The sequence below is a fragment of the Protopterus annectens genome, chromosome 1.part0, assembly GCF_019279795.1.
Source record: "Protopterus annectens isolate FY-2018-M chromosome 1.part0, PAN1.0, whole genome shotgun sequence".
NCBI lineage: Eukaryota > Metazoa > Chordata > Ceratodontiformes > Protopteridae > Protopterus > Protopterus annectens.
This window is the reverse complement of record NC_056725.1, coordinates 1454922179-1454943405: the sequence shown is the minus strand read 5'-3', so window position 1 is coordinate 1454943405 and position 21227 is coordinate 1454922179. Positions and strand designations below refer to the sequence as shown.

The 21227-nt window shown below is 37.5% G+C and overlaps 1 protein-coding gene across 2 annotated transcripts in view; it reads right to left on the bottom strand.

The window, feature by feature from the left end:
- Positions 1 to 21227, bottom strand: part of EPHA7 (EPH receptor A7) — a 1106961-nt gene that overhangs the window by 783187 nt on the left and 302547 nt on the right. For both annotated transcript variants that reach the window (XM_044067616.1, XM_044067624.1), the window contains exon 4: positions 19364 to 19519. In XM_044067616.1, coding sequence (XP_043923551.1) covers positions 19364 to 19519 — 156 coding nt within the window. The remainder of the gene's footprint in view (positions 1 to 19363; positions 19520 to 21227) is intronic.

Below are 21227 nucleotides of genomic sequence, written 5' to 3'. Positions count from 1 at the left end.
TTAATCAATTTACTAATAAATTTCAAAAAAGGAGAAACATATATACTTTTTAAAGTGACCTTATATTAATTATAGTAAATATTCATAAATATATACATATTTTTATATATATTTTATATTATAAATTATTAATAATAAATTTATGTATAAAATAAATACAAAACTAATAAATTACTTCAAAAAATATCAATGAAGTAAGTTAATTAAACTCCATCAAATGCCCAATTCTAAATTCAAACCAAAAGGTTTCAGAGTGTTAAACTTCAGAATCATCCTAGTTTCCAGCTCTAGTAGCTTCTCAGAAATGTTATCACCACTACAAGTGAAGGGCTTCCCCAAAACTCCGTATTTTAAACTATCAGATTTCCCCTCATGAGTTTCAAAAAAATGTTTAGCTACAGGACTAAATAGATTTTGATTTCGAATGTCCCTTAAATGTTCTAAAATCCTAACTCTGACCATTCTTTTCGTTTGTCCAATATACCAAATGTTATTACAGCTACAAGTAAGTGCATACACAACTCCAATAGATTTACAATTAAAGTAATGCCTGGGGGTATGGTTAATATTATTGATAGAATTAATATTGACTACTCTATCACAGAGACTACAAGAACCACATCTAAATGTTCCCACACTAGTGGCATAGGGAATTTTTTTATATAAACAATTGTTATTTAATATCTCCTTTAAATTTTTTCCTTTTTTAAACGAAAATGTGATATGGTATGGAAAAAATTCACCTATACCTTCATCCTCACTGACCAAGTACCAAAACCACTTAATTAAAGAGACAAATTTTTCAGAAAAAGTTGTGTACTTGGTCACAAAGAATATATCCTCCACATCTCTCTCCTTCTTTAAAGGATCAGGAACATCCAATTTTAACTTGATGGGATATTTATCCTTATTCTTATTTATCACTTTATTCATACCATCTAACAACTGCTTTTTAGCATACCCTCTTTCCATTAGTCTCAAATAAACCTCATTTAACTCATAACCCAACTCACACTCCATGCTCGTATGTGAATATATTCTTTTGAATTCTCCAAAAGGTAGAGCTTTTAACAAGTGAGAGGGATGCATGCTAGTGGCATGCAAAAACATGTTGACTGACGTGCTCTTTCTGAAAGGTCTGAACTCAACAACATTGTTTCTTTCAAATAAAGTTAAATCCAAGTAATTAATTTCATTTCTATTCATCTCATAAGAAAATAAAAGATTATGTTCATTGTCGTTCAGAGATTCAAAAAAGTCACAAAATTCAGACATGTCCCCCTTACAAATGAAAATTAAATCATCAATAAAGCGCTTATATAAGACCACCTTATGCTTAAAAAAGTCTGTGGGGTATAAAAATCTTTTTTCAAAAGAATCCATATATATAACAGCATACGTAGGAGCATAAGCAGCTCCCATTGCTGTTCCCTTAGTTTGTAAAAAATACTCATTATTAAACATGAAATAGTTATGAGTTAAACAAAATTCTAATAGTGTAATCAGAAAATTGGTCCTAGGACCTTCAGCTAACATGTTATAGATGGCTTCAAGTCCCCACCTCTTACCAATATTTGTATACAAAGATTTGACATCGATAGTCACCCAATAATAGTCACTATTCCAACTAATCTTGGAAATAGCATCAATCAAATCTTGAGTATTACTAATATGAGCACTAACCTTATTTAAATAGATTTTTAACTGAGAGTCCAAAAAGTTGTTAACATTCTCCACAAAAGAGCCTATCTCTGATACTATCGGCCTCCCAGGGGGCTCAACCAAATCTTTATGGACTTTAGGTAGTGCATATAATATAGGTGTGGTAGGGTCTTTAACATACATCTTTTTGACATCACTTTGTGAAAAAAATCCTAGTCGTTCTCCCCTTTCTAGTAAAAATAACAATTCTTCATTATAAACTTTGAGGGGATCACCCTCAAGTTTATAGTATTCTTCACTATTAGAAAGTAGTCTATAAACCATCCTACAATAGTCAGGTCTATTCAAAATAACCCAATTACCTCCCTTATCAGCACACTTAAAAATATACTGATCTTTTAAACCTTTAAGATTTTTTAAAGCTTGCCATTCCTTTCTATTCAAATTGAAATGTTTTTTCTCTTTACAAAATTCCCTAAATGATGCTTCTGTTTCTTTAAGAAGCACCTTCTGGAAAATTGAAATAGCTGGTACTGAAATTACTGGTATGAAATTGCTTTTAACATTTTTAAATTTTGGCATCATCAACTTGCCATAACCAGTCAAATAATTCACATTTGAAGTAGTATCAGAACAAACTGAATAGTCATCATTTTCATCAGAAGAAAAATTACATTAATCATATTCATAATTGTATATGGATAGATTCATTAAACTCTCATCAAAATCAACTTCTTCAGATGATTCATTATGAACTTCATTTGAAACATTCAAATTCTTATTCATGTCCACACTAGCAAATTTTTTAAAATATACTCTCAGCAAAAGCTTACGAATGAATGCTTTAACTTCTAAATAGATATCAGCAAAAGTTGGAAAAAACATTGGAACAAATTTGCTCCCTTTACACAAGACATTTAACATGTCATTATCCATACACAAATCAGATAAATTAATACATTCTAATGAAAATGCGTTATGAGAAGTTCTGTTTAAAACTTCTGTTATCAGACCTTCACTTGTAGCGGATTCGCCCCTTTCGGCCATTTCTCCCATTTCTTCCCTTATTGTGATTGTCGTTTTGAAAGTTCACATTATCCGTGAAAGTAGAGTTAGAAGCCTCATTAGGAGCTTCAGAAACATCCCTATTAGGAGCCCGGTTAGATGCAGCAGTCCTGGCAAACGAAACATTCTTGGCAGCAGTATTTTGTTCCGTTGAGGAAAAAGAAGACGCTGAAAAGTCTCTTCGCTTGAAACTACGTGTCCAGCTCCTCCCGCTAGACCGATTACGCACAGGTTCACGCTGCCAGCTGAAAATAATGCCTGTATCATAGTCCTTTAAGCCCCGGACTAGTTTTCCATGCTTTTTTTGTACTATATCAGCCTCCAATTTGCTTATTTTATCATTGATGTCAACCATTTGAGCTCTATAGTTCACTTCGGCTAAATTTTCATTTTGCAATGCTGAAATCTCTTGTTTAAGCTTATCATGAGACCTTTTGTTACGTTTTATCAGTGTACGGAGCCAGCCTAAGGTACACTGGAGAGAAGTTTGCTTCCATTCTTCTAACAAGTCGGACTCATCGTCCGAAAATGGTGCAGCAGGTAACTTATCAACCCGTAGCCCTCTGGGGGTAACATTGAGGCTTAAGTATTTCTCCAAAAGTCTGGTGTCAAAGTAAAGAGCAACCTCTTTGGCCATTAATTTATTTAACATAGCAAACCAGCCATCTGCATCCGTATTTCCCCCCAAGTTCCAAGGATCAATATTAGTATACCTTTTCTCACGCTCCGACACCATCTCCAGAAACAGTAAAGTATCTGATCCAGAGCTCCGTTCGGAGCTCTCATTACGTGACATTGATAGAGTTAATAGCAGTAAACACAAAATAAATCATCCAAAAAATGTCCCTGGAAAAGTACGGCTTGGACCAAAAGTAGAAACACAGCAACCATTGCAGGAGCTCCATCAGTGCATATGCCAGATAGTAAACTCCATTTAAGCCCAAATCTCTCGAAGACTGTGTTGACTGATTCAAATATATCTGCACCTGTAGTTGTTCCTTTTAATGGCTGAAGAGCCACAGCGGAACTCCGGTCTGCTAATGATTGGCAGTAGATTTTTACGAAACGCTGAGGTGCCAGCTCGACGCCCAACCTTCAATGAAGGCACACCTATATATGCACGCATGTATTTCAAATGCTACAAAACTGCAGGGAAGACATGCAGACTCCACACAGAAGGCACTCCCAAGCCCAGCCGAGAATCGAACGGGAGAACCTCTTGCTGTGAGGTAACAACGCTACCGCCGTACCACCGCTGCATTTAATCATGTTTATTCATCACTATAAAACGTCTTCCTTATCAAGTTTCATACTTCTTAGGTTCCCATTTGACCAATAAGATTCTTTTGCTGAGGGGTCACATTATATTATGTAGAATATGGATGATTTTTAACATATATCTAATATCTAATTCACAAATCCACTCAAAATTCTGTAAAACCAGATTTTGGGGGTGGGTTATGTGTAATAAGTAATCTTAAGTTTCCATAAGACTCGTTGTTAAAAACTCATTTGTAAAAAATAATTTTAGATCTAATTTCCTGACAAAGAAATTTAACATGCTTAGTACATCAGTGGCACGAGCTCTTTTAGCTGGTGCAGAGGAAAAACCTTTACAAAAAAGTTTAGCATGTAAATTAGTTATATCAAAAGAGCTAAAGTTATAAACTTTGATATCACCATAATTATTAAGAACGACATGGCAAAGGTTGTCATTAACATTCCTATTATCACTGGTAGAATGAATCACCACCTAGTCTTTTGGTAGTTCTGTTGATTTCCCCTACATGACGGTGTAATTATCTGAGGTGATCATAAACCCTGTTAAACTCGGGCATCCAAAGGAAGTTCCCAGTTGGATACATCTCTTAATCTAGACAACATGTGAAAAACAAGGAGAGCATCTGCTAAGGCACCTGTACCTATTCATCACCGGAGGTGTGGCATTGTGAGCTATTGCCAGCTATGCCAGCCGAAATAGGGCAGTGGATGTGAAACATATGCCAACATAGCTTAATGGAATTTTGTTAAAGAATTATATATCATTTGTACATCAAACTGATTGTACAGATGCTTGTGTTGAAAAATGTATTTGAAAAGCTGTTTGTGCTAAAAATGTACCAACAGTGGGTCCTCACTGTATTGTAACTGAGGAAATTTATATATGTTAACAGAGGATACTAGTAGAGAAGAGGTTAATCTCAGTCCAGCTAACTTTGAAAAATAGTAAGAAATTAAATGACTTAATTTAGGCCATAAAGACTGTATCTTACAATTCTGACTGCAGCCAGAGACAACATTTCTGTGCCAGAGAATGGTTTATTAGCTCCTGTAGGAAGAGTGGAAGTGTTTTATAGCTTCCAGATGCTATAACACATCTCAGCAAAGCTCTGTGTGAAAGGTAACACATATGTGCTAAATTCTGGTTCAGTCTCTAGCCAACGGGGTAATATGGGAACCAGAAGTCAAATGACCAGATGTACATTACATCATTCTGTAAGCCAACTTTGTAATGATATTTTAATATCAGATGAGAGTGAAGTCTCAAGGCCATCTGTTTATGAAAACTGACAAAGAAGGGCCCCTAATCTACTTCATCTTGCCTTTCTCTAGTAAGTTTCTAGGTAATAGTAATTTTTTAAATGAGTCAGGAAAATATAGTGAGATTACTTAAGTACTGTTTTTCTGTATCTATGTGAATCTATTCATCTGTGTTATTTTAATATTTCCTAAACTCTGGTGTTTATTGTAAATAGATATTTAGTATTTTCATATTCTTTTATTAATTATTATTAAATATATTTAAACATTTCATTGTGGCTGGTCCTTTAGAGAAAAGTTTAATCTTTGAGAGTACTTATGTCTATGTGGTGACTCTGTGGCCACTCCTAAAAACCTGACTGCATTGGTCAAGCACTACCATTTGCATTAATATTAATTTCACTCAGTATAATTGGGTACCCTTGTAACAGGCTCAGACCAGCTGGCTTTAAAGTGTCTGGTGGCAGTAACTACCTTATAGTCAGGACAGAAAGGGGTATAGCTCGTAAATCTGTGCCAGCCTTTCTGACATGTGTATGTGTAGGTGTGTGTGTGTGTGTGTGTGTGTGTGTGTGTGTGTGTGTGTGTGTGTGTGTGTGTGTATGTGTGTGTAAATCGAATCTCAAAGAGTGTGTGTGTCAGCTGCTTGGAGAAGGGACACAAAGCACTGGTTTCACAGACAGGGTGCCGGAGCACTTGGCTTGAACAGTCAGCCAAGGGCTCAACTCGATAGCTGTGCCAGTGGGGAGTCTTACTAGGGACCTGGAGGGAGACAAAAGGGAGAAACCCTAACCCTAGACAGAGTGTTCCCTGTGAGAACTTAAGGGAAATTGTGTTTGATGCCAATAGCTGCATCTGGAAATACTGTATGTATCTATTTTTGTTCCAAGTGAATATTCCTCTCCAGTGTCAGTGTTGAGGATTCAGGCCCTTGATTAATGGCCCAAAGAGGGGATATCACAAGAGGAAACCAACTAATCCATCCCAGATGAATCCAAACCCTCAGACCCAGAATCCTTCTAAAAGAGGATTCTTAGATGGGCGATCAGTAGTGGAAGGTCCAGCATTACTGATAACCTGGGTGTGCACCCCCTAATCATCTGCTTGTACAATGGATCTAGACATAACCACCAACCCTCGTAAAAAGCCAGCCAGCTGTATTTCTGCCTGGTGGGACTTCTGTCTTTTCTTGGAAGGCACTGCACTTGTGGGAAAATCCCCAGGGGATAAAGTATCAATATTGGCTACAAGTTCTGCACCCCTGACCTCCACTGCATCTAAAGGGTAAGGTTTTCCCATACCCTGCAGTAGTCAATGGTAAAGCCCCAGAGGATGTGTCTGATCCTTGTACCATGCACAGTTGTGGGACTATGCCCACATATGGGGACCAGAAGGTAACAAAAGTATGTGGTCCAATAGCCTGCCTGAAGCTAATGTTACTGTGGAGTCACATGCCATACACAGAGGCATACATTTTGGTTTATTTTTACTTTTTTTTCTGCATAAATGGGAAAGGTGGTAGTGGAGGGTAGTTAAATCCTATCTGAATCTATCAAGACAAGGGGGAGAAAACCTAGACAGAAAGGCCACACTGAGACCAACGACTGGTGTCAGAACCATGGCCTTAAGCTCAATGCCAAAAAATGTGTCATCCCCTTTGTGAAAAACCTGATTCCCATGAATTACCACATTGATGGTAGTTCACTGAACACAGAAGGCATTGTAAGAGATCTGGGAACACAGGTTGACAGCAACCTCTCTTTTGACCACCACATTGCCTCTGTGGTCAGAAAGTCCTTCTGTGTGGCACATCTCATTACTAAGGGTTTTGATCCAAGAAGAAAGTGGTCATTATCTCCCTCTACTCTTCCCTCATTAGGCCAATCATCAAGTACAAAGCCCCATTTGGCATGTACCTCACTAGACAACTGTCACAAAAGTAACTCACAAAGAGGATCCTAGGCCTTAAACACTTTCCCTATATGGAAAGACTCAAAAAACTCCAACTATTCTCTGTCTCATATCGCTTACTTAGAGGTGATCTCTGCTTGACTTACAAAGCCATGTCTGACCCAGCTCTGTTAGAAATGCTACATCTAAGGAAATCCCAATCCCTCCATACCACATGCTCCAGAGACCTCAACCTCATTACCACAATCAACAGAACAAGCTGGAGGGACAGGTTCATAACCCAGAGACTGCCCATGCTTTGGAATATACTTCCCATACATGTCAAACAGAGCACCTCACTGGCCCTCTTCAAGAGAAAGCTTGATGAGTGGATAGGATATAGAAAATTCACCGTGGGGATCACTCCAGTGGCTCTAGTCAACAGAGGCACTGGGAACTAAGGTCAGGTGGCACAATCCCAGGGTAATCCTATGGACTAGGCTTGTAAAGGCGCCAGGGCCATTAACCTAGTACACACCTATGAACCTATAAATTAAGTGCTGGATGCATGGCCTGTCTGGTGCCAAATGGACAATTCCCACAATGATCCCTCTAAATAGTAAAATTGAAGTCTCTTTCTATAGCAAAATTCTAGTGAATACTGTCAAAAAAGCAATTTCAGTGTCAGCACCAAGCACAATAAACACATAACCTAAATCTCTAATATAAATATAGCCATTTTAGCCTAATGGAAATAGAAACAGCCTAAAATAGCCTTAGACTAGGAATAATTATAATAGTAAATACAATTCCTATTAGAAATGTCACGTAAACAAAATGGCACCAAAATCACAATTTACCACAAAAAAGTAAAAAGTTGTAAATCTACACAATCACATCAAATAAGAATGTATCTCACATCATAGACAAGGAAATAAATATAAACTTAAGAAACATTTTTGTCAGAAATGTTTTACAAATTAAATGGTGGCCAACTTGTAATTTAAAATAAAACAAACATTTAAAAAGGGACAGATAAAGAAATGAGCACATAAGAGCAGAACCCAAAGTAGCTCCAACTGCAGAAAAGATCAAAGAGAACAGTTTATTGTGGTCTAGACACATGTGGAAAAGCAGAAGACAGTCTAGTAAGGAAGATATGGAACAGAGAGGAAGAAGGTAAGAGGAAGCGAGGACGTCCAGCAAAGAGGTTGATGGATTAGGTGAAAGAAGATCTGCGACAGTCAGGCGTGAATGTTGAAGAAGGCAGGAGTTTGGCACTGAATCAAGAGAGTTGGGGACAGTTAACACGATACCCTGACCCCATGTAGAAAAATGGGAAAAAGTGGGAGCTGATGATGATGATGATTTAAAAGCTGTAAATGTGTTTATATACCTTAAATAAATATGTCCCAAGAGAAAAAAAGCAAAAAACAGTATGTTTTGGTGTCAAAACTTTCAAATTAATCTTCTAATTAATGGTAATAGCAGTCAAAAATTACTTATGGTTCTGGCAGAATGAAACAATGACAGGCACTGCACTAAAATGGCATTAGTGCCAAGACTCCCTTCAACATTTATAAAAAGCCATAGAACACCATAAAAAGGGTTAAAACCCACACTGAAAGTAAAAAAAAAAACTTAAGACAGTAAAAGGTTCATACTGTAATTCAAAACACACTAAAGGCATCCTATCATTTTATCGCAGAAAAAAATATGCAAATTATCAGGATAATGTATTCAAGCACAGATAGAAAAAGGCAGAGGAAGGGGAAATAGGAACTTCTTATCAGAGCTCTGCAGTGCAAATCACCAAGTAAGCAGCATCCAAAGAGATGCTTCTCTGATGACGGCACAAGATAACTGAATGAGTCCTCTTTGTGAGTGCGAAGGGCTGTCCTGGTCCTGTCAGATGACTGGCCCTTCACTCTCAAATGACAGGCATTGGCGGAAGGTGCTCTGAGCTTTGACAGACTGCCAGTGCAAGGGTAGCGGGGCAGCACTACTCATATGCCAGAAAGGCAGTATGTTTGTTGAACATCAGGGAAAATATACTATAATATGTTCTCTACATGTGAACATTTTTTCAGGGTTACCTAAGCAAAGTTGTTAACTTATTTGTCAAATGTATTAAAAGATGAAACATATCATTTTTCCACCAACAATTTGTGAGAGCTCAATATGTAACACATTTGTACATTGCAAATATATGTGTGCGTGTGTGTGTGTGTGTATGTGTTTATATATATATATATATATATATATATATATATATATATATATATATATATGTATATGGGTCTACTTCATATGATCGACAGACGATTTGATCGAAATTCATTTGGTCGACAGCTCATTTGGTCGACAACCAGTATTTAAGGCACTTAACAGGGATTTGCCCCCCTCCCCAATGTTGTGCGACCCTGGAGTTGTTATATATAGTTGGGGGGTGTGGGGGGGGCGAAACCCCCCACCTATTTTCATTTAAAAGCATGACAATACAAGAAAAACTACACTTTTTAAACGAATATAGGTGGGGGGCTTCGCCTCCACACCCCCAATGTGGAGGGCTGTGCCCCCCACACCCTCCCAACTATATATAACAACTCCAGGGTAGCACAACATTGGAGAGGGGGCCAAATCCCTGTTAAGTGCCTTGAATACTGTTTGTCGACCAAATGAGCTGTCGACCAAATGGGTGTCGATCAAATGATCTGTCGATCATATGAAGTAGACCCATATATATATATATATATATATATATATATATATATATACATATACATAGTGTCAGGAGTGTTTTGTGACAGACTGGTACCAGTAAGAGTGAAAGGGAAGGTCTACAAGATGGTAGTGAGACCAGCTATGTTATATGGATTGGAGAGTGTGATGCTGATGAAAAGACAGGCGTCAGAGCTGGAGGTAAGAGTTAAAAATGTTAAGATTTGCATTGGGTGTGATGAGGATGGATAGGATTAGAAATAAGTATATTACAGGGTCAGCTCAGGTTGGACAGTTTGGAGACAATGCCAGTGTGAAGAGATTGCATTTGTTTGGATATGTGCTGAGCAGCGATGCTGGGTATATTGGGGGAAGGATGCTAAGGATGAAGCTGCCAGGTAAGAGGAAAAGAGGAAGGCCTAAGATAAGGTTTATGGATGTGGTGCAAGAGGAAATGCTGGTGGTTGGTGTGACAGAGCAAGATGCAGAGGACAGGAAGAAATGAAAACAGATAATCTACTGTGGCGACCCCTAATGGGAGGAGCTGAAAGAAAAAGAATATATATATATATATATATATATATATATATATATATATATATATATATATATATATCTTCTTTTGCTCTGTTGACAAAAGACTGTATTATTCATTCCTTAAAAGTGTATTTTCAGCTTATGGTCAAATACTCAACCATCACTACCCTTCATTTGTTTTTTTTTTTTGTTTTTTGTTTTTGTTATTCATCTGTTAAATGGGTAAGCCAACTAGGTACAAGGGATACATACCTCTTTTCAACTGTGACCGAACCACAATGTTTCACTAACTGAATTGCCCAGTCATTCTGTTTGCAAGTGGAGACTGAATGAATCAAAACAAAAAAGCAAGCAAAAAATTGTTCCTTTGCTCCTTAACATAAGTGAGAGTGAAAATTCTCACCATCACCACAACATCTGCTACTTACAGTCAGTTTGGTCCTTTTATCAGTTTAGCATATGTCCTTCAGTTTTAACCAGCACGTGCCATCTCCTCTCCTGTTCCTTTACCAGTGTTTGTTTTGTTTGCATATAAAGGCTATGGCCAACATTATTCATTCTTTTACTTACTTTCTTTCTATCTAACAGGCAGAATTCTTTTCAGTCATAAAATGATGCATTGTTAACCACTTGTATGATACTCTATGGCAAAACACATATCTTCATGGCTTATTAGGTCTGACCATAAAGCAGTCTCCTTCAAACTAAAACTGAAATCAGAGATCTCTAGCACTCAAAGTACCTTTAGAAATTTCTTTAAGACAAACTACCCACTCATAAGCAGGAATATGCAGAAATGTACACCAGCACTACACTATACCGGCATGTACACAACTGCATAAATGCAGCTGTACCCTGTAAGAACAAGTGCAGGCCAAAGCCCAGAAACAACCCCAAATGGGGGAAGTACAATATCAATAAGCTTTACAATAAAAGGGAAAGAATTTTAACCAAAAATAAAAAGAGTAATTCCCAGAATGTTAGAACTATGGTCACTGAAATAAACAAACAACTCAGGAGCTTAATAAAATCCACCAAAGCCAAGTTTGACGCTAAAATAACTATCCAATCCAAAGACAATCGCAAGGAATTTTTAGTTATGTTCATAATCTCAAAAGCACAGCACAACAATGGGTAAGCTGATTGTGAACAATGCCATCTACACTAAGGCTGAAGACATAGCAAACCCACCAGCTGATAAATTTAGCTCTAACTTTACCCCTCTCTTCCCTGTCTGTCCCTCAAGATATACCTGAAGCTGGGTCACCTCCAGCTATCATACCAGACCAAGACTTAAAAGTCTATCAAAAGCTAAAATTACTGCATTGATGGGTCCTGACAGTATCAATAGATACATCTTAATTACCATGAAACACAATTTAGCCACACCCCTAACAACACTGTTTGATGAAAAAATGTATATATAAGCTATCCCACTGCTAAAGGAGACTCACAGACAAAAACAGTAAATCCAAAAAATATGTATAAATGAGTCAAACCACCACAGTTCAGCCAAATAAATGTCCAAAAGATGTATAAAAAGGCAAACAATTTATTGGAAAAAAGGTTAGCGCTTTCGCGGGGTTACCGCTTCATCAGGCCAAATACAGAATGAAAGTAAAAACCACATATTTAAAAAAACACTCAACCAATCAGTAAGAAACAATTAAAATAGAACCAGTTAAAAACAAACATGATCTTACATCACCTTCTGCCTAATAAGGCAAGCTTAAGGGAAGTACCACTGTTGAGGCCTGGAAATTCATAAGCCCTCATAGAGATAATCTATTTCAGTTCACATAATTCAACAGTGTTATTAAAATCACCTCTTCTTTTGCTGGGATGCAGCACTATTAAAACCCTAAACAAAAAAGTACTATGGCCTGGAAAAGATAAGGCATGATTAGCTAGAGCATTAGATATAACCTGATTGCATATGTTCCCTAAATGCTCAAGAATCCTTTCCCTGAGCTGACGTGTGGTCTTACCAATGTAAAAACCATTACAGGAACAGCATGTAGCAAGATAAACTATGTTCCTACTCCTACATGTTGCCACAAATCTAGGTGTAAAAATACGCCTGGTGACAGGGTGTGTAAAACAGGGATCAGGAGAGGTAGCAGAACAAGCTTTACAATTATAACAGGGAAGGGTATCCACTTTCCCTGAGGGTGTGGAACATACAGACCTAGGGCCTTAGCATAGAAGCGTTTTGAGTGAGATATTATTCCTAAATGTAAAGGAGGGGTGTTCTCCCACTATGCGTCTTACATTATCATCTGCTAAAAGAACAGGCCAATTTTTTCTAATGACATTACAGTAATGTTGTATATTATTAGAATATTTGAAAAATATCATGGGAGATCATTCCATGTTACCAGATTGTCCTCTATTCGTAGTGATTATTTGAGAAAAAGGAGCACCTCTAGTGCGTTGATTCGATAAAGCAGTCCTCCTAGAGTTGTTTATTGAGGTCTGTGAATACCCTCTGACATTAAAACCATCACCCATTCTATATATAGTCTCTTCAAAAGCCACACCACTGGTACATAGCCTAGAAGCTCTTAGACATTGGTCATTAAGAATGTTAGAAAAAATATGTGAAGGATGCATGCTAGACCGGTGAAGTAAACTATTCCTCCAACAGGGCTTCCTATAAAGCTGTGTCTCAAGGGTGCCTTCAGTGTTTCTTGATACAGTAACATCTAAGAAATCAATAGATGTGGAAAAGTAATTTAGACTAAACCTTAAATAGTCTGTACTACTTTCAAGATATCTGACAAAATTCAAGAGTTTTTCTTCACTACCTCCCCACAAAAGAAAAATGTCATCAACAAATCTAGCATAGTACTTAATAAAATGTTTATAGGGATTGTCATTATAAACATGTTCATTCTCCCACTGTGCCATAGCCAAATTGGCATAGCTATTGGCGCAGGGGGTACCCCTAGCCACTCCTGTTAGTTGCAGATAATACTGACCTTCAAACACAAAGGAGTTATTACATAGAATCAAATTTAGTAAGGTACAGATAACATTAACCATGTTACGCAAGAAATGGCCATGAGGAGAAATAAACAACCTAACCGCATCAAGACCCACTTTATTGGGTATAACAGTGAATAAAGTTTTCAAATCCAAGGTTGTCAGAAAAACATTATCAAGTACGGCACCATTTGTACAGGAATATAAGCTAGACAGAAAATGTTCAGTGTCCTTTAAAATTGATGGGGACTCACTAAGTTTTAATTCAACATATTTGGAAAGAGGTTCAGTCACCCAGCTGCACCCTGAGACAATGGAGTGGAGTGGGGGCTTGTGACTGTCCTTATGAATTTTGGGCAACCCATGAATTGTAGGAATAAGAGGATTCTCAATGGTCAAAGACTCATACAAATCATGGTCAATAAGACCACACATCAATAGATCATATAGATCATTATTCACATTAATAATACACCTATTTACATCTTTCTCTAGAATCTTCTTATAAGTACAAACATCATTTAGCATAGTACATGCTAGTTAAATAGTCAGATCTATTCAGTACAACAATTGCACCTCCTTTATCAGCAGGTCTAATACTGATAGAAGGTTCAGTTCATAGTTGATGCAAAGCATTATGTTCATCAGTGTTGAAATTACAAAATTTTGGCTTAAACGTTCCTAAAGAGGCAAAAATATAATTTTCACACAGTTTAACAAAAGATTCAGTAGATGCTGTAAGAGGCGGGCAATAGACACTCGGTTTATAAGGACCCTGTTTCTGTATCAATGTGCCATTTCCCCTAAAAAAAAGTTCCAAGCATAACTTTATGTGCAAATAGTTTGATATCTAAAATGACATCAGCTACATCAGATTTATTGCCTGGTATAAAGCTTAAGCCTTTGTTAAGTACAGATATTTGTGCTGCTGTTAAAGCATAGTTCGATAAATTATACACTAAACCTTGTTCAGAAAAAGTTTCATACCACTCCCTCTCACAGGTGAGCACACTTCCTTGGAGGCTTTTCTTTTCCGAGAACCTCTCGATAGAGAACGACCTCGTTGGTTCTGTGCATCCAGCCTGGAAGGTAGTGGTAAAGCCATAAAAGGGTGTAACGAGGAAATATTGTCATTATTTTTAAGCCTAAGCATTTCCTTCATTTTCCTACGGGCTCCTAGCCTGGAAAAGTCATCTGTGTAAGAACCATTCACTGGAGGAGCTCCAGCTTTAACTGAAGCAGCTTGCGTTGCATTCAAAGGATCTAAAGATGTAAGCTCGGCATCAGCAATTGGGGCCGTGGCTCCCGGTGGCAATGGTATGCCTTCAGAGCGCTCGTTGTTAATGGATTGATTAGGTAGATCCAAAATAAGCATATTAGAGGTGTTCTCTTCGGTCAAAGCAATATTAGTTGAATTATTGCTGGATGTGATCAAATAATTCAACTTGGGCACATTTAAAGTACTTATATTACATGAAAGTGCATTAGCTGTATTTGCACTAGATTTATCTAAGGAATGTGAGTTCACATCACAAACTTGCTGTACTGCAGGTTGAGCATTAGAATGATTAGGTTCACTCCTCGGCCAAACAAAAATGTGACCTTTAGTGAAATCTGAGTAATCCCCGAGTAACTTTTGTGTTTTTGTTGTTTAAGCATATATTCATAGGCTAACACCTCAGCACGCAAATTGTCAAGTTTTAATAGATAGTCATCAGATGAGTACTTAGATTTCATGATATCTAAATGGTGTTCAATGTCAGTACGAAGGGACATTTCAATTGGAGTGTAATACTCTATTAAAAGTCGTAGATAGTTAAAACTCAAATCAAGATTTAGTTGTTGCCAACATTTAAGTAATTCAGGTCGATTGGAGGCTTGGGTAGGCATTTTCAGAATCTGTAGTCCCCTTGGAATAACTTTATGTTCAAGACAAGCCTCAAAGTGAAACCTCTGCCATTCATACCTTTTTGGCTTGTACATCAAGTTCTCTACTTCCTTGAAGGCTCCCAGAAAAGCACACAAGCCATCAGTATCCATAGTCTCAACCTCTCCTTGTGTAAAAAAGTCAAGCCTTAGGAGAGGATTAGGCTAGTTAGTAACTAGTCTATGTCACTCAAAAGACTTCTATGCTATGGCCCTAGGTCTGTATGTTCCATACCCTCAGGGAAATTGGGTACCCTTCCCTGTTATAATTGTAAAGCTTGTTCTGCTATCTCTCCTGATCCCTGTTTTTCACACCCTGTCACCGGACGTATTTTTACACCTAGATTTGTAGCAACATGTAGGAGTAGGAACATAGTTTATCTTGCTACATGCTGTTCCTGTAATGGTTTTTACATTGGTAAGACCACACGTCAGCTCAGGGAAATGATTCTTGAGTATTTAGGGAACATACGCAATCAGGTTATATCTAATGCTCTAGCTAATCATGCTTTATCTTTTCCAGGCCATAGTTCTTTTTTGTTTAGGGTTTTACAAGTGCTGCATCCCAGCAAAAGAAGAGGTGCTTTTAATAACACTGTTGAATTATGTGAACTGAAATGGATTATTTCTATGAGGGCTTATGAATTTCCAGGCCTCAACAGTGGTACATCCCTTAAGCCTGTCTTATTAGGCAGAAGGTGATGTAAGATCATGTTTGTTTTTAATTGGTCCTGTTTTAATTGTTTCTTACTGATTGGTTGAGTGTTTTTTTAAATATGTGGTTTTTACTTTCATTCTGTATTTGGTCTGATGAAGCGGTAACCCCGTAAAAGCGCTAACCTTTTTTCCAATAAATTGTTTGCCTTTTTATGCATCTTTTGGACATTTATTTGGCTGGACAGTGGTGGCTTGACTCACTTATACATATTTTTGAACACTGTTTGATCTCAGTCTTCATACAGGTTTTGTACCAAGTGAATGGAAAACAGCTACAGTTATTCCCCTGCATATCAGAAGACCTTCCAAAGACCCAGGCAATTATAGAACCATAAGTCTGACCCACCTCATATGCAAAGCTATGGAAAGACTTATCACAGAATTAATCAATCAGGACAAAGGGAACCTCCAAACACTGGATCCATCTCAATTTGGATTCATCAAGGGCAGTTCATGCTTACTCAACATGTGGGACCTTTTTTTTGAAAAGGTCACCAAAGCAATGGATGAATGCAAAACAGTACACACCGTATACCTCAAACTGACCAAAGCTTTTGACACAGTTACCCTCTCAGGCATAGTAGATAGTAGAAAAGCTAAATAAACTGAGAATAAACCCCTGTGTCACCCGCTGGATTGACACCTGGCTCACAGTCAAGAAGCAGATAATCAAAACAGGAGAAGCAACTACCACAAAGAGACCAATCACCAGTGGAGTCACCTTAGGGTTCTGTGCTGGGACATCTCCTGTTTGGCATCCACTTTTCTAAAGTAAACCAATACCAAAGTGCTCTGGCTGACTAAGTTTGCAGATGACTGCAAGCTAGGAATAGTCATTGAATCCTAAATGACTTAGCCATCCTTTGGGAAGGTTTGTCTTAAATAAATAAATAACTGGTGCCAAAATCATGGATTGAAACTAAATGCCAAAATGCATTAGTGCATCCTTTTGCAAGCTGTCTATCCCAGGAACTACAACATTGAAAATAGCATCTAAGAGTTGACCCAGATGTTCAGGATTTGGAAAGTTATGTGGACAGTGGCCTAACTTTTGACCATAATGTGTCTATTGTTGCAAAGGATGTCCTATATTGCATGGTTTATAAACAGATTGTGTCTAGATCTAGGGATGTTATTGTCCCCCTTTACTCATGACATATTGGCCAATCATTGAATATAATGTTCCCTTTGGTAGGGATCTGTCCAGAAAATGCAACAACTGGAAAGCCCACAGAGCTACCTTACTAAAAGGATACAAGACCTAAACAACATGACCTACATGGACTAACTCAAAGCCCTGTCACTATACTCGGTATCCTACTACTAAGAGGTGACCTGTGTCTGGCATTTAAGGCATCCTCTGATCTATTACTGATGGATTAACTAAATATCAGCAAGTCAAATGGCAACAGAAATACTTGTTCTATGGATCTAAACCTCTTCTGCAACATCCACAGAATGTTTTAGATGGACAGATACATCTCACATAGGATACTGCTGCTGTGGAATAGAATCCCCATCCACATAAAACAAAGTTCATCCCTGTACATTTTCAAGTGCAACTTAGATCTATGGATGGGAAGCAGAAAAATTACCCCAGGACTGTTCCATGTATTACTAATGGATGAAGGCAGCTCCTAAATGCTTTATCCCATGCATGGGTCTCCTCAAATTATCTATGGTATGATCCCAGTTATTCTCATTAGGGATAATATGTAATTATCGATCATGGGATGAGTAAGGTCAAGCTGTAACTAAATGAGATAGGTTATTTCAAGCACAAAAAGGAAAACTGTGTAGGCTTAAAATGGACTGCAAGCAAAGGTTGCTAGTACTTACCTATAAAACTATAAAAAAACATTGTGACTAGATCAATGTGATACCACCTACATACAGCTGCCACTGGAGTACAGAAATCTTCAGCATTACCAATAGCCAAAATTTAGTTTTTTTTCAACTATGTATTTTGCTGACATTTTTAAATGTGGTTGAAAAACCTGTCTGAAATATACAAAATTAAACAAATGAGAGTACTATGGTCTTCTTGTCCACATTATTAGTGCACATAAGAAACACACTGTAAGACTATCCCAGTGTACAGGAGTTGGTTGGTTTTACACCTGTGAAGTCAGCATCCAGGATTTCAGAATGTCTTGAATCAGTGAAGGGCCAGTCAGAGGACAGAAAATGAGTGCTACATGACAATTATTTATTTCCTTTTCCCTCTTTGCATGTGAATTCAAGTGTGAGTTGGTTTAATAGTATCCACATCAGAGGCTAGGGGTGATGTTTCTCTCCCTAAAGATGTGCTTATTGTGTGTGTGTGTGTGTGCGTGTGTGTGTGTGTGTGTGTGTGTGTGTGCGTGTGTGTGCGTGCGTGCGTGTGTGTGTGTGTGTGTGTGTGTGTGTGTGTGTGTGTGTGTGTGTGTGTGTGTGTGTGTGTGTGTGTGTGTGTGTGTGCGTGTGTTGTCTAACGGAACTGAGCTGAGAGATGAGTAGGTGCTGATCAAAATTAGTAAAACTCTCCTGGCTTTAAGAAAAAGAAACAAAAAGTGATTCTCCAGGAAAACAATAAAAGGCGACTATTTAGTCTTTCTACTTACACTGCCAGTCTCCATCTGTGAAAATGCGAAATGGATAGATCCTGCAAAATGCTTTCATGAACCAAGAGAAGGTCAGTTAATGAACAGCATTTGCGAAACACTATGACTACACAGAAGACTTAGGAACTCATGACAGGATATCCCCACCAGCACATGATACATACATGTCTTAATGGCACTCTTTGCTGTTCTTTGAGAACATTAATGTGGCAAGAGTGATTAGTGACAGCTACTCTGTAGGTCAAACAATGTGATGGAATGGGCATTCAGAGTAGGAAACGATGCTGGAAAATAAAACATTCAGTCCCAAATATGTGCAAAAATATAATTTTAATAAAATAAACATCTGTGAATTCTTGAAAACACTAAACATGCACTGATATCTTGTGGCATTCACATTATAATAGAGAGCTGGAATACGGAATATAAACTCTAAAGGTAATGGAAAAATATAGTGAGTCACTAAATAACTGAACTTAATAATCTGATTTATAAAAAGTAGTTCTTTCTTACAGCATCTATCCACAGCAAAGATTATCACAGTAATGCAACCTGTTTAGCCCACAGGTTTGTAATGTGTCCTTATATTTAAAAGCTGCTCTGTCTCTCTGCATTTAATTTTATACTTTGCTAAAGATCAGGCTACAGCAGGCAGAGAACGTTAGATGTCCATGTAATTAGGTTAAAACATGGCTTTTCTATTCAGATCAGCTTACTTGTACAGGCTACGGAAGGAGGGTCAGATGGAGCTCTGTAATATCCATCCTCACAATCACATCGGGAAGAGCCTTCTTTGTCAGAGAAACTATGAGCAGGACATCGGGAGCACTGCAGGTCCTGGGAAGACGACTTATAGAATCCACGTCCACAGGCTAAAAGGAAAAACACATTTAAATAATTAAGTAATAAAACCAGATTGCACAGTATCATTTAAACAAATGGTCAGTGCCCCTACATAAAATTAAAACAAGCAGAATAAACGTGGTAGGACTCTCCAAAAAATAAGACTTCTTAAACTTTGAAAAATGAATCACATTTCTCCTTTGCACTCTTTGACCTAAGTAAATACTGCTAGTTTATTATTGATTTCCTATTACACGATATTTCTTTTAAGCAGGAACACTGCAAAACCTGAAGGATTTCCCATACAGATGAAAATCCCCAGTCCAGCCTAACAAAAGGGGCAGCAACTAGACTAAAAGGGATTATAACCCTGCTTCACATTTCAAGCAAAAGGTCAAAGGAGCACCGTTGCTAACATGGCAACCATTTTAAAAAGAAAGAAAAGGAAAGGAAAGAAAAACACAGAATTCCTCTATGAAATACTTAATGTAACTTGGCCCCACCAAAAGCCTAATCTTATCTTTTGCATTCAATACAGACAAAATACCCTGTTCCATTTTAAACCCTCATTAAACTTAGACATTTTGGAAAATGGCCATTTTTTTTTTATCTGCCCTCTTTCCTGAACAAAGCAAAAATAAGATACTGCAAGAAAAAATTGCCCAGAGCTCTGAGAACAAAATTATTTGAGTGCAATAACTAATTTGCAAACTAAACACTAATCTGAATTATTCACAACAAGCAGTACTTATCTAGTAAGGTTTAACATAAGCTACAACAAAATTTTCCACACATTCCTAAACCAGCTGTGAAGAACCTTTTCCATTTCTGAGGGATAAACAAAACAGTTATTACCAGCTCTGTGATGGAATTCTTTCAATGGTACTTCAGAAGAACCAAAATGAAATTCCATTTCATGAAACTACTTGCATCTTATGGAGCTGCATAGTCTCCCACCTGAAATGCAACATCCTTGGAAATTATTATAATTAGTGGGGAGTACATCCCCCTGCTTGTAAGGGACAGAGGACTCTGTCCACTAAGTGAAACCTAGTTTTAGAAGTGCATATTTTTTCACAGAATTCCACGTGATAAATTATATGTCAGCAAGTCAATCTACAACATAAATAAATAAATAAAATAATAATAATCATACATGTTATCATACGTTTCATATTTTCTGGGCAAGTTTTTTTTCCTTGTGACCGTATGATTCTTCTAGAGCTACATACTTAAAAGAATAAGTGTTTCTGCCTTATTTCCTTGTTTTGGCATGTGCTTTCTTAATTCAAGATTTGCATGTCAAATATAATAAATAAATGCAATCACTTTTACTTAAAATCTTACATTTATTCATAGGATCACAGATTACTACTAAGCTAACTGCCCTTGCGAGTCATTTTAAGCCTAGCCAATTATACCTTGTGAGATTCAAACTCTGCACCTTGTGCTTACAAGGCAAACACATTAACCATTGACCGTATGATTCTTCTAGAGCTACATACTTAAAAGAATAAGTGTTTCTGCCTTATTTCCTTGTTTTGGCATGTGCTTTCTTAATTCAAGATTTGCATGTCAAATATAACAAATAAATGCAATCACTTTTACTTAAAATCCTACATTTATTCATAGGTTCACAGATTACTAGTAAGCTAACTGCCCTTGGGAGTCATTTTAAGCCTAGCCAATTATCCATTGTGAGACTCAAACCCTGCACCTTGTGCTTACAAGGCAAAC